Source organism: Gobio gobio (assembly GCF_949357685.1).
Source record: "Gobio gobio genome assembly, chromosome: 15".
Taxonomy (NCBI): Eukaryota; Metazoa; Chordata; class Actinopteri; order Cypriniformes; family Gobionidae; genus Gobio; species Gobio gobio.
Window position 1 is genome coordinate 39,719,701 of NC_137108.1, and position 13,924 is coordinate 39,733,624.

The window sequence follows — 13,924 nt, forward strand, 5'->3', positions numbered from 1 at the left end:
GCTTGCTACACTGTCACTGCATACTGAGCTATTAATAGAACAGAATGGAGGAGGCTCCTCAGCAAGTATCCACATGTAGTCCATGACGCTGTTCACATCAGCAATCTGATAACGTCACCATTATGTTCTGTTAGTTTCTTTATCATGGACTTTTAGTTTATCTTCATTCTCATCATGTGCTCCTTTGTTCAGTTTCCCCGCTCCTCATTATAAGTTCATTTGTGTCAGCTGTGTTCTATTAATCATCCTCGTTTGTGCTTGCTATATAAGTTGGTCCCTCACATTCATTCTCTGTTTGGTTTACGGTCCATTTAGTGTGTTGCCCTGCCTGTTTGTTTATTATTTTGACTTTATCAAATATCGTATTGGAACTTAGTCCTCATCTTTGTCTGCCTTCCTGCAACCACCTGTGACAGAAGACCGAACCAAAAATGGATTATGCTGCACGTTTTGCTGAGGTGGCTCAAGAAAGCAAAAATTTTCTGAAATTCTGTCATCTTGCATTCATCAACCCTTAGGACGACAAGACCTTGAAGTCACTGTTCTGGATCAGGGCAAACTTTTACCATCCCGTTGACCTCCCCCAGACACCACCGGTCTGAACTAGAAAGAAGCCATCATCCGGTGTCTGGAGAGCGTCCATCCACGAGGGAAGAGCAAAGTTGGGCAACGAGGTCTGGCTGATAGACTTCAGCGGGCAACTAGCTACTCCCACCCTATCCCACCTGGTACCTTCATCATCACTATTTCTAGATAGGGCCGCGGACTATGATTTTCTTTCGTCAACCTGCATGGACTGTGTTGTATTTACCGTGAGTCTGTCGAGTCTTCTGTTGCCACCATCACCTTAAAGGGTTAGTTCACCCAAAAATGAAAATTCTGTCATTAATTACTCACCCTTATGTCGTTCGACACCCGTAAGACCTCCGTTCATATTCGGAACACAAATGAAGATATTTTTGTTGAAAGCTGGTGGCTGAGAAAGGCTTCAGATAGGCCTCCATTGGCATTCTGTACACTTATACTCCCAAGACCGATAAAAGGCACTTAAAATGTCGTTACAAAGTCCATCTCACCACAGTGACTCGATGCGACGACAATAGTTTTTGTACGCAAAAAAAATCAAAATAACACCTTTATCCAGCTTGTTATTGCCTTCCGCGTGTGCCTCCACGACGCATGCGCGAGAATATGACGTAGCGCCGGGGTTCGGGAATCCATGAAATGCACACTTTAACCCCATTTTGAGCACTATGCCGAGACCTAAAGCACGATCAATGTAGAATCCAACAGCTTAGACACGCGCGTCTTCCTCTGATTGTAAACAAATCGCTTCTGGGTCATGTGTCCGAACGCCGGATCTGCGTCATATTCTCGCGCATGCGTCGTGGAGGCACACGCGGAAGGCAGTAACAAGTTGGAAAAAGGTGTTATTTTGATTTTTTTTGCGCACAAAAACTATTGTCGTCGCATCGTAAGATTATTGTAGAGTCACTGTGGTGAGATGGACTTTGTAACGACATTTTAAGTGCCTTTTATCGGTCTTGGGAGTATAAGTGTACAGAATGTCAATGGAGGCCTATCTGAAGCCTTTCTCAGCCACCAGCTTTCAACAAAAATATCTTCATTTGTGTTCCGAATATGAACGGAGGTCTTACGGGTGTCCAACGACATGAGGGTGAGTAATTAATGACAGAATTTTCATTTTTGGGTGAACTAACCCTTTAAAGCTCAGCCAGTCCTCCAGCCCCGCCGCTGCCGGATGTTTACAGCCCTGCACCGTCTCTGCGGAAGCCCTGCTATGACGTCTCGGATCTCTTTGCTCCATCTCGGGCTGTCGTCCTGTCGGCTCCTTATAGGAGCCAGAGACCCTCAGACTTGGGGTTCCACTGGGTTCTCTTGTCTTGCCGGCTCCCCCTTGATCAGTCGTAACACCACTTCTGCCACAGACTTGTCCACTGCACTCCGTCCCTCCACCCCTCCACCCCTACGGCTGTAGCAGTTTTCTCCTTCCACTTGGCATCGCCTCTGTCCTCAGTCCCACCGGTTCCACCTCAGCCCTTGGGTACTCTAGCTCTGCCTTCGACGCTCGTTGCCACGCCATCGCCTTGGTCTCCAGAACCAGCGATGTCGCCCAGCTCCCTCAATTTTCCATCTGCACCATCTGATCCACCAGCTATGTCTCCGTCGGTCGTCCCCCAGTTGTCGTCAGCCTTGTAACCATCTGGACTCCTCCCTCCCTTGACTCTGCCGTGGGCTGTCGGCACTGGGGAGCTCTGGGTATGTGCCACCAAGCACTCTACATCTTCGCCTCAGGGTTCTCGATGTCCTGCCATCACCATCCCTTTGTGCCACCCTGCCATCATCCCTCCTCGCCTGCCTCTCACCATCCCTTCACCATCCCCTCTTCCTCCTCCAAAGGAAGGGGGCAATATGTCACCATTATGTTCTGTTAGTTTCTTCATCATGGACTTTTAGTATATCTTCATTCTCATCATGTGCTCCTTTGTTCAGTTTTCCCGCTCCTTGTTATTAGTTCATTTGTGTCCGCTGTGACCATCCTTTTTTGTGTTTGCTATATAAGTTGGTCCCTCACATTCATTCTCTGTTCGGTCTATATTACATTTAGTGTGTGTTGCCCTGCCTGTTTTTTTAATCATTTTGTGTACCTTTATTAAATATCGTATTGGAACTTAATTCTTATCTTTGTCTGACTTCCTGCAACCACCTGTGACAGATGCATTATGGGTTTAAAGGGCTGCAAACAACAGGATCAACAAAGTCATCCCTTTATCGATCAATCTCTTGATAATTTTTTTCAACTTTTATTTTTTGCATTTGTTGAACTAGCAGTTGACGTCAGCACCCTTTGTAAAACAGTTCTGTGGAAAAGCATAGCGTGATAACGTTTTAACATTATGTACATGATGATAAAAGCTATATATTATCAAATAACTTTTTGTCTCCACTGATCCCTGTTTTCATAGATCTGAGCAAAGTGCGTACACCTTTATCAGAGCAGAACCAGTAGCCTGAATGACTTTACAATACCCATTTAAGCAATTATCAAACAGCAATGCAGCTTCTAAAGGCTGTTTAGCACGAGAGGCACCAGCTAGTGGAAAACAGCATTTGGTCATTTCCATGGTTGATTATTACTGGATAAAATAATGTTAACATTATCACCATTGTTCTAGTCTGAAATGTTAACCAAACAGAGGATCATCATTTTTATGTACCATGGAACATATTTGATGATTTGAGTTTTTCAACCTCTCGCCAGGATTGGCTGAAGACGTGCACCAGAAGCCAACCCTCGGCCCTTCCAGCTTTGGTGGTTCATTGATGGATGTCGTGCTCACTTCTACAAATTTCTCCTTGGATTTTTGAGTTAAGTTTGTATTCTGTGTGTTAGTTGGATGTCTTTTGACTTTCTGAAATATCAATTCTTCAGCCTCCACAGGTGGAAAACAGTATATTTGTCTTTAGAATATGTCATGCTTTTAAAAGAAGCTCTACATTAATGGAGTATCTGTTATAATTTACATTTTACCTTTTGAACACCTTGTTTTGCAAATCATTATCATTTAAAACTATTGCCTCAGTCACACAAGGCGTTGTCAGCTGTTAGAAGATGAACTTTGATTTATGTTGGGTACGTGTGAATTATAAAATTATCATGCATGACTTCGCAAAATAGATTGTACATTCAAGTGTCTTGATTACCAAATTAAGTTATGTAAAATATGTCCATTTTATGTAACATTTTCCTCACCTCATTACTGGTGTGGCTCTAGATAAGCAGTTGAGGGCGTTTGACAAATTCAAATCTATTTAAAGGCTAAAATCATCATGATCTTCCACAATTTGTGTCACATATGTTCTGGGTTTTAATTGTGTTGTGTTGTTTCCAGTTCGGTTTTCTATGTCTTAGTTTAGCATATTTGTTGCCATGGTTTTTGATTTGCTCTCATTTCACCTGTTTCTGGTTAATCATCTCGTTTAGCCCCATACCTGTGTATAGTGATTGTCAATGTATTCTTTTTTTTCCGTTTAAGTTTTGAGAAGTTAGTGTTTTTGTTGTTGTTATTTAAGCTCCACCCACACAAAGAATAGAATCAGCATCTTTTAAGTCACTATAAACATCTCTCATCATGGGCGTGGGGAAACTGAAATCTGGATTGTTCACCATCCGATTCTGTTCCCTCCATGTTTCTTACTCAGGGTGGTTCAAATATTTATCAAACTGATACTGGCTGAGCTCTGTTCACATTCAGGATAGAATCAGGGAAGGATCAGGAAAGGTCCACGGGCCGGGACTCGAACTCTGGTCGGTGGTCGCTGAAGCGCAATAGCACTGTATGTCAGCGTGCTTCCCACGAGGCTATTGCCGCCAAGAAGCTATCAGTATAGTTTTGTAATAGAATCAGGGCAGGATCAGGATCAAGTGTCTAAGTCATCAGGAGTAAGTGTCTAAGTCACAACACCTAGCTACTGGAGTTCCACAGGGCTCAGTGCTTGGACCAATTCTCTTCTCATCACCTTCAACTCAACCTTGCAAAGACAGAACCGCTTGTGGTCTCAACCAGCCCAGCACTTTATCACAATCTCTCCATTCAGGTAGGTTCATCAACCTTGTGATTGATGATCATTTAAACTTCACTGACCACATTACTGCAACAGCCCGGTCCTGCAGATTTGCGTTATACAACGTTAGGAAGATTAGACCCTTCCTATCAGAGCAGGCCACACAACTCCTGGTCCAAGCTCTTGTTCTCTCCAGACTGGACTACTGTAATGCTCTTCTAGTGGGCCTTCCGGCATGCACTATCAACCCTTACAACTGATCCAGAATGTAGCGGCGAGGGTGGTCTTCAACTACCCGAAGAAAGCGCACGTCACGCCTCTCTTCATCAGTTTGCACTGGCTACCAATGGCCGCTCGCATCAAATTCAAGGCACTGGTGCTTGCCTACAAAGCAACCACTGGTTCTGCACCAATATACCTAAACTCGCTTGTTCAGATTTACGCACCTTCCAGAAGCTTGCGCCTTCCTGGACCGTTCCCACCTGGTGGAATGACCTACCTATCTCAATTCGAGCAGCCGAGTCTGTAGTCATTTTCAAAAAACATCTAAAGACACATCTTTTCCAGCAGCACCTGACCAAGATTCGTTGTGGTCTCCTCTGGCCACCCCTATTAAAAGTTCCTGGGGGCGCCACTGCTGTGGTGTTTATTAGAAGGTAGGACATTCAGTTTTGTTTGTACTTGCAGACACCAATGTATTATAACTATTTCAGTCAGTCTGAATGAAACACTATAGGCTAATGAAAGCAAATAAGAATAAAAATGAGTTTGAAAGTGGATTCTGTGTAGCTGCCAGAGAGTTTTAGTTTGGCGAATGATTAAGACTTGCGACACAAAGTTGACTGCATGCAGCCAAAATAAACTACTATTCAGTTTATGCACCTATTTGTTTTTGTTTTGTTTTTTTATTTGTTAAAATAACTAATTAACTAATTTCTTAATTGTTTCTCAGAACCAAACCCCTTTTCTGAAATCATCCAAATTCTTTGATGCATCAGCTTGTGCTATTCTCCAGAATGAAAATAGCTCATAAATCACACTAAATTATGTGTTTTTGAAAATGTAAAAAATGTTTTCTGTGAGGGATGTATTTAGGGGATAGAATTTACAGTTTGTACAGTATCAAAATAATTATGTTTGCCTACATTATGTGGACAAAATGTCCACTTCAAATATAAATTTGTGTCTTTTGAAACTTTTTCGATTGACAAGCTGTATGCCAGGCTGTGGTTAGCGTTAAGAGTTGGGATTAGGCAGTTAAGATAAAGAAAGCTCTTGGATAAGCATAAGCTTGATAAAAAAAAAAAAAAAAAAAAAACATAATTACAAAAGAGAGTCTCCAAATAGGCTGACATGTAGCAAAAGAGAGATTAAACAAATGAAAAGACTATCCAAGATCACAGAACAGATTAAACAGGTAGCCTATATCCTAAACACTACAGTTCTGATTTTTTTTACCCCATGTAATGGCCAAAAACATCAGAACTGCAGTGTAAGTACTGAAAAAAAACCTTTTAAACATATTTGATTACATTAATAAATCCATTAAATTAAAAACTTTCTGGAACAAAATGTAAATATAGAAATTAATAGTGATACTAATAGGTTTCTCATGAACATTCAGCAGGTCCACACGTTTTTAATAAACCTGTTTTATATATATATATATATATATATATATATATATATATATATATATATATATATATATATATATATATATATATATATATATATATATATATATATATATATATATTTTTTTTTTTTTTTACCATGTATTTAATTAGGCTACATAACCTTTGACATTGTAGGACATATAGTTTTGTATGGTATTCTTTGGGATGTTTTAAAATACCTTTTTGTTAATAGTAGTGAATTTAATGAATGTGCAACTATGCATTTTTATAGACCAAATATGCACAATACATATTTTTTTACCAATTTACTGATCTGGTTCCACTGATATGTTATCCACAACCTGACTAGCACATAAAAATTGCACATTAGCGCCATCTAAAGGAGACAAATTCTGCTTCTGTGTGCCCATGACAACGACTTAACACACAGGAAGTTCAGAGCAGTTGGTCGAACGAATTTCCGACCCACAGGTGAGGTTAGAAAAATCTATCATCAAGTCGAATAATTATTTTTATATAAAATAGAGAGAACGTGTGGTGAATTTGATTTGTTTAAATGTTTTAATCATTACATTGTTAGGCGTGGCTACATTATGAAAAACTAAATTGTAGGCTATTTGTGCAGTATTTTTGTTTTGTTATTTTGTTTTTGCTACGCATGTTGATGTGATGGATTGTTGTTTGATATGATGGATTGTTGTTTGATATAATGTATTGTTGTTAGTTAAGTCATTCTTATGACTCAAATTAATGTTGTGTATGTTGCTCATACTCATTTTTAAATTCATGAACTTCAAATACAAAGACACTAAAATAAATAAACGAACGAAAAATAATAACGTCCGAGAGCATTTGTTGACATTTTCTCGACCTTTATCTCTTTGCAGTTGGCTGCACTGGATTCATGACTGAAATGCCCAGATTTCGTGAGCGTCCAGGCCAAACACACTGTCATCCTTCCACACAAACATCATCATCTGACCCGAGCAGCCTGATAGCTAACAGATACATCATTCAACAGAGGCTCGGGAAGGGAAGCTTCGGCACTGTGTACCTTGTTACAGATACAAAGGCAGTAGCAGCGGAGAGACTGTAAGTCCTTTACAGTTTTTTTTCTTTTATTTAAATGCTTAGAAAAGTGATACTTGAGGCCCACTTAGCGAAACCATTCAATCATATATAATCTTCAGACCAAGTCTACAAATGTTCAAACATATATGCTTTAAACCTTTTTTGCAAAATGTTAAACAGTGTTCTACATTAGATACGTCATTTAAAGGCACAATATGTAATTTTTGCATCTAGAGGTCACTTATTCAAAACAAAGGCGTAGCTTGATGACTCCTTGATTTCGTGGAATCATGGGAGTTGTTGTCTTCACCCCTACAGCCGCTGGAAAAGAAAATACGACGAGACTCGGGCAGAAATCATATTCATGGATGAGCTAATGTATTAAAGATATATTTATGTTACTGTAGTATGAAGCAGGGTGGGGTTGGAAGCAATTGCTAATGAGAGACAAGCCGGACACACCAATAGTATCCAGCTGCAGCCCCGCAGCACACCAGTTTCAGAACACCAGTTTCAGAACACCATCCACAGAACCGGAAGTGAGGGGCGGGGCTTAAACAGTCATAGTTGCGCTTTCCATAAATGTAATTTTCTTTTGATAAATATAAGCTGTTTTCACATGGATTTTGATCGGATCAATGTCTACAATATTTAACAACAATACTTTTAAATAAAGTCACGTTTCTGTTCATATAATATGCATGTCATGATGTACAATGATCAACATTTTAAAAAAATAGCCTATTGATCATGCTTTATACTTCATGGAAACAGGCTAAAACCATACACAGTTTTTATTTAAAAAATATTAATAAATGTATAACATGTTGTAAAGTGTTTCTCATTTGACTATAGATATATTAGTATTATTTTGTAGTAACCATTTAATACAAGGCCTTAAAGTGAAACATGTGTTTCTCTGAAAGAAAACAAATAGGACATATATAAAATATTTCTAAAATAATATTTAAAACGAATTTAAACGGCACATAATACAAAATAAAAACATGCAAAAAAACTTAAAACACAAAAACTTGTGACTCTTAAGCCCATATCATGGCATTTCTGCAGAAATACTTGAAAAGATGAACATGTTTTTCATCGCTGAAAACTAAATGTATACGTTTTATTAATGAATAATTATTTAATATTAAGACAAATAATATCTTTAGACAAATGCAAAAAAGTTTTAATGATAAAACGTGAAAGACGTGAAAAGATTCAATATTCGTTCACCACCACATGTATCATGACAGAAATATCACACACAACTCAACATATTCTCCTTCATGCTTCTGTTCACATCTCACTGGCTTAAATGCATGTTTCTCTTGCATGAAAAGTAACTTTAAAATCCATATGAAAACGACGTGTATGGGTAGCGCCGCTCACTTCCGGTTCTGTGGATGGTGTTCTGAAACTGGTGTGCTGCGGGGCTGCAGCTCGATATATCTCGGACACACGGCTTGAGAGCAGTGGAGCTTTTATTATGCCGCAGATGTCAGCTTCTTCCGGTCATGCGTATGTGGGGTAACACAGCGCTGTTTTATCATATTAGATACATTTGAGTGTGTTGAAAGTTATGTTATAGTGCTACTCTGTGCGTTTGCTTGGCAGCTACTATGAGACACTTGTTGCACAATTCATTAAACTAGATCGATATTAGGCATGGTAAAACAATTGCTCACCTGTGAAACACATAATATATTAAAGCGTCTTTGGTGTTTCCATGGTCTCTACAAAATAAAACCGGAAGTCAAGGGTAAAGCGGGATGATGTCATTTATAGGCGACTCATGGACACGGTCCGTGTCCTGGTTAAAATTGCTTATTTCTCTGGATTTAAACATTCTTGGAAACATTTGGAATCAGATGTAAGTACACAAGTCAACTAAATATATAACATTATTCTTGTGGTTTTTGGATATTTTAATCCAAAAATCGTACATATTGTGCCTTTTAAAACTAAAAGCTCTTGTTTCGTTTAGAAAACTCTGCCACAGTCATTTCCCAATTACCTACACCCAACGATCATGTTTGAAAACACTCATAAATTGATCAATGCTTTCAGAAATAAATAAATTATTTTTACCCTCTTGCATTTCTGTTTATAGTGTAAATATATACTGTATATGCATACAAGTCAAGTCACCTTTATTTCTGTAGCACTTTGTACAATACAGATTGTTTTAAAGCAGCTTCACAGTAGTAACAAATTCTGTTGTAAAGCAGCTCTAACAAGCCAATAGTGTCTTTTTACAGCTCAAGTCAGTTGATTCAGTTCATTTTAATAACTGTAAAGCTAATCAGTTGTGCATACATACTGTATACAGTATATTTGTGCACACGTACGTGTAAGTACTATGTAAGTCCTGTACACTCCACTGCACACTGAACAAGCAAAAGACACAAGAAAGTAGTGTGTTTTACATTCTTCACATCTGTGTGCAGTTGGGCGTGTATGGCTAATCATTTGATGTTTGTGTGTTTACAAAAACACAATTTTTAGAAGAGTTAAAATAGTTTTGAATAAAGTGTTTGCTTTTGCAAGAGATGTGTGATGTTTTGCATCTTGTGTGCATGTTTTGTGGGTTTGTGTGTAGAGTTTTTAGAAATGGAGCCATAGTTTTAGAACTTGTGTGTAAGCAATTTTAGAAAACTTTAATATTTCTCACCATTAATGTCCTTTATAGCAGTGATTACCATGCAATTGTTGTAGGCTTATAGGTCTTTTTGTAGCGTTCACGTCATCGGGGGGCTAATGAGCTGCGGCTCAACATTGAAACAAATAGTACTGGTTGTGTGCCGGTAGCAGTCGACAGCATGCTTCTAAATCCTCCACCTTCCCCAGCTCCACCTGTATGTATGTATGTATAGGCGACATGCTCTGCAACAATGTCAGTATGACGCAATCCATCAGCACATCACAAGTTTTAGTGGAACATGCCACTATCCACTGGCACATGCCAATGACAACCGGATATGCCACCGGATGTGCCACTAAGCGTATTCAAAGCAGACGGGTGGGAGTGGCCAGGGATGTAGTGGAGGCTAAACACATGTAAACGCTGTTTACGCACCTCCCAAAATTCGGAAATAGCGTTTACCCACCTTCAAAGTGCGTTTATCCACCTCTAAATTGAGTTTATCCACCTCTAAATAGCCTAAGCCATTTTAAATTAAGCTTATGTCGTTTTAGTTTCATATTGTTCATTTTCATTGGTTGTTTGTTGTACAGTTAGACAAAGTCTTTCATATTGCGCTGCAACTTTGAGTGTGAGTAGTGGGAAGTTCGGATCATTTTACTGACTCGGATCTTTGAGTCTCGTTCAGCAAAATGAACTAATCTTTTCTCTTTCCGTCTCTATGGGACTGACAGGAAGAACAAAAGACTCGGATCTCACCTGTCGACTCAGAATCAGAACCCATATGTTGCGTAATGCGCATGCCCGGTCAACACAAAATGAACGAATCACTCTCTGAGACCACTCGGTAGTCCCGAGTCATATTAAAGATTCGTTCAAAATGAACGAATCATTCATGAACGACACGCAACCAAGATTCAAACATGGATATCCAGCAATTTTTTTAAGCGCCGTCAAGACAGCAGCCCTCCTCCTAATGCCAGCAAACGGGCTCGGCTACAAGCCCAAAGTGAGTGAGCTCGGAAAACAGTACTAAACTTTATGTTTTTGGGGTTAATTTGGTTCACGGTTAGATTCATGCCACTTACTCAACAAGTCACCTCTTCCTTTTCCCATTAGCCAATGTAGGCCTACAAGTAAAATTCAGGATACATTATTATCAGATAAATAACTGGATGTAATTATATGCATTCTCTGGTATTTAAACCACTGAACGTTTGTGACAACAAGCTCCCTTTGCTAGTCAGCTAGCTAGTTATTGTTATCACTACAGCTGTTCGCGGGTACGGTAAACGTTTCTATGGTAATAACAGCGAGTTGGACCAATCAGAGGCGTCACTGTTAAGCTTAGGACTGTGGTTAGTGTAGTTTTTCTTACAGACCTCTAGCTACAGAAGCAGAAACTTTTGTTTCACAACTTGTGGTCAGTCTACCTCAGATGTTTTAGACATTATGGCTGATAATCTAAATCCTTATGGAGAAAAATCAATGGGAGTTTTACTTCCTGTTTGCGTCTGTAGATTTCTCATAAATTCATCAAAAGTTTACATTCTAAATGCAATTGCAAGCGATCGCTGTCTGCACCCTGTCATCATCAACACAAAGCTCTCGCTCTTCTTCAGCAAATTCATCCTTCTGTCGTTAATCTGCACCTGCCTCATTAGCAATTGGCAAAAACTGTAATCGACAACTATTTTGATAATCGATTAGTCGGCTTGAGTAATTTTTTAAGACAAAAGTAAAATTCTTTGATTCCAGCTTGTTTAATGTGAATATGTTCTAGTGTGTTCTCTCATATGTGACAGTAAACTGAGTTGTTGACAAAACGAGACATTTGAGGACGTCATCCTGGGCTTTTGGGAAACACTGATCCACATTTTTCGGACATATTATAGACCAAACAACGAATCGATTTCTTGAGAAAATATTCAACAGATTAATCGACTATGAAAATAATCCCAAATCTAATCATTATGAACAAGTGCTTTGCATTGGAACCTCTGGATATAAGCCTCCCCTGTCTATCTCTCTTAAATATTTTTGTTCTCTCTGAGAACAATAGCTATCATCAGGATACGCTACCTTACCGTGTATACACCATGATGCGGTCACCCAGAATTGATAGTTTACCCACCTCTTTTTTTACCACTACACCTCTGGGAGCGGCCTTGTTTGGCAACATGTCCAGTGCATAATGGGTGTTGAAGTTTTCTTACCTATTTGGCAAAAGGGAAGTTTTGCACTGATTTCAATACTTTTTTCGACTTTGTACTGTATAGGCTGCTAAGTTTTATTTAAAGCCAATTTTGCCAGTGGTGGAGTACCCCTTTAAAGGAGTAGTTCGCTTCAGAATTAAAATGTCCTGATAATTTACTCACCCCCACGTCATCCAAGATGTTCATGTCTTTCTTTCTTCAGTCGAAAAGAAAAAAAGGTTTTTGAGGAAAACATTCCAGGATTTTTCTCCATATAGTGAACTTCAATGGGGGTTGATGGTCCAAATTCCAGTTTCAATGCAGTGCTCGACATCATCCCAGACGAGGAATAAGGGTCTTATCTAGCGAAACGATTGGTAATTTTCTAAAAAATATAAAATATTATATACTTTTAAACCACAAATGTTTGTCTTGCGCTGCTCTGCGATGCGCCACGTATTACGTAATCACATTGTAAAGGTCACACCAAGTACCATGGTAGGGTGAAAAAAAATTAAATTCTCCTCCAACTTCAAAAATCGTCCGACATCATTGTTTTACCTTTTTTTTGTGAAGGGGTTTTGATTTACTCTTTGCACGTTTGCTTTTTTAAACACTTGATCGTTACGTTCGTCTACATCACACGTGACCTTTCCAACGTGATTATGTAATATGTGCTGCATGGCTTCGCAGCGCAAGACACACATTTGTGGTTAAAAAGTATATAATTTTTTTATTTTATTTTATTCCTCGTCTGCGTTCGTGTTGAGCCCTTTGAAGCTTGATTGAAACTGGAATTTGGACCTTCCACGTGTTGTACCCCATTGAAGTCCACTTTATGCAGAAAAATCCTGGAATGTTTTCCCCAAAAACCTTAATTTCTTTTCGCCTGAAGAAAGAAAGACATGAACATCTTGGATTACGTGGGGGTAATTGTGAAGTGAACTACTCCTTTAATGCATGGTATTCGCAGGTATTATTAGAGGTTTCACCTCCTTACATTATATTAATTTATATATATGTTTTTTTTATGTGTAGGATTTAATGAGTTACTGTCATTATTCCAGACTCATCCTATGCGTGAAAGAAAATATGCATGTGAACTGAATTAATATAGTTGAAATAATTTAAATTATGGCAATATTGAAATTGGTCCTCAAACTTCACTTCTCTAGTTCAGCCACCTGAGAGCAGCATTAGTCTTTGTTAGTACTAACCACTCATTTATTGTTTTCCTTTGATAAAATTGAGGAATGCTTCATGTTACTATCAACACATCTATTATTCTTTATGATCATAAATGGTGAAAGATCAAACTCTCTATTATGCTTTCATTAGAGAGCAATATTTATCATTTTAATACTCTTATGCTTAATCCAGTTTTCATTTCTAGTAATGTAAATATACATTTTTCTGTATAGGTGCATGTTTTTCTCAGATAGAACCTGTCACTGGAATATTAGTTTAATTCTGATTCACTAGATTCTTGTATCTTTTTACATTTAAATATTCCTGAGGGAAGCTTCTCTGGTATCATCTGGATGTGTTGTGAAATATGTGAAGTTGATTTATTGCTTTTGTAGAGGCCTGCAGTCTTAAACAGGCAGGTTTGCTTTGGAAACCGAGATAAGAAAAGAAAAAGGGATATTGTGTCATTATTTCAGGAGGCATTAGGTGCTTTGGTGATCGTGGCAATATTACATCTTACCCAGATTCAGTTCACAGTGAAGCTCCCACAGTAAATTAAAACCATCAGGTCTTAGTTTATGAGGATGTTGCTCTCAGAT

At 38.7% G+C, this 13,924-nt stretch overlaps 1 protein-coding gene across 1 annotated transcript in view; it reads left to right on the forward strand.

Annotated features, from left to right (window-relative positions):
• The first annotated feature begins 6,670 nt into the window (after window positions 1-6,670).
• The window catches only part of nek11 (NIMA-related kinase 11), a 111,060-nt gene continuing 103,806 nt past the window's right edge, over window positions 6,671-13,924 (forward strand). Inside the window, exons 1-2 of the mRNA XM_079836114.1 lie at window positions 6,671-6,698; window positions 7,115-7,319. Coding sequence (XP_079692240.1) covers window positions 7,132-7,319 — 188 coding nt within the window. The 5' untranslated portion in view covers window positions 6,671-6,698; window positions 7,115-7,131. The remainder of the gene's footprint in view (window positions 6,699-7,114; window positions 7,320-13,924) is intronic.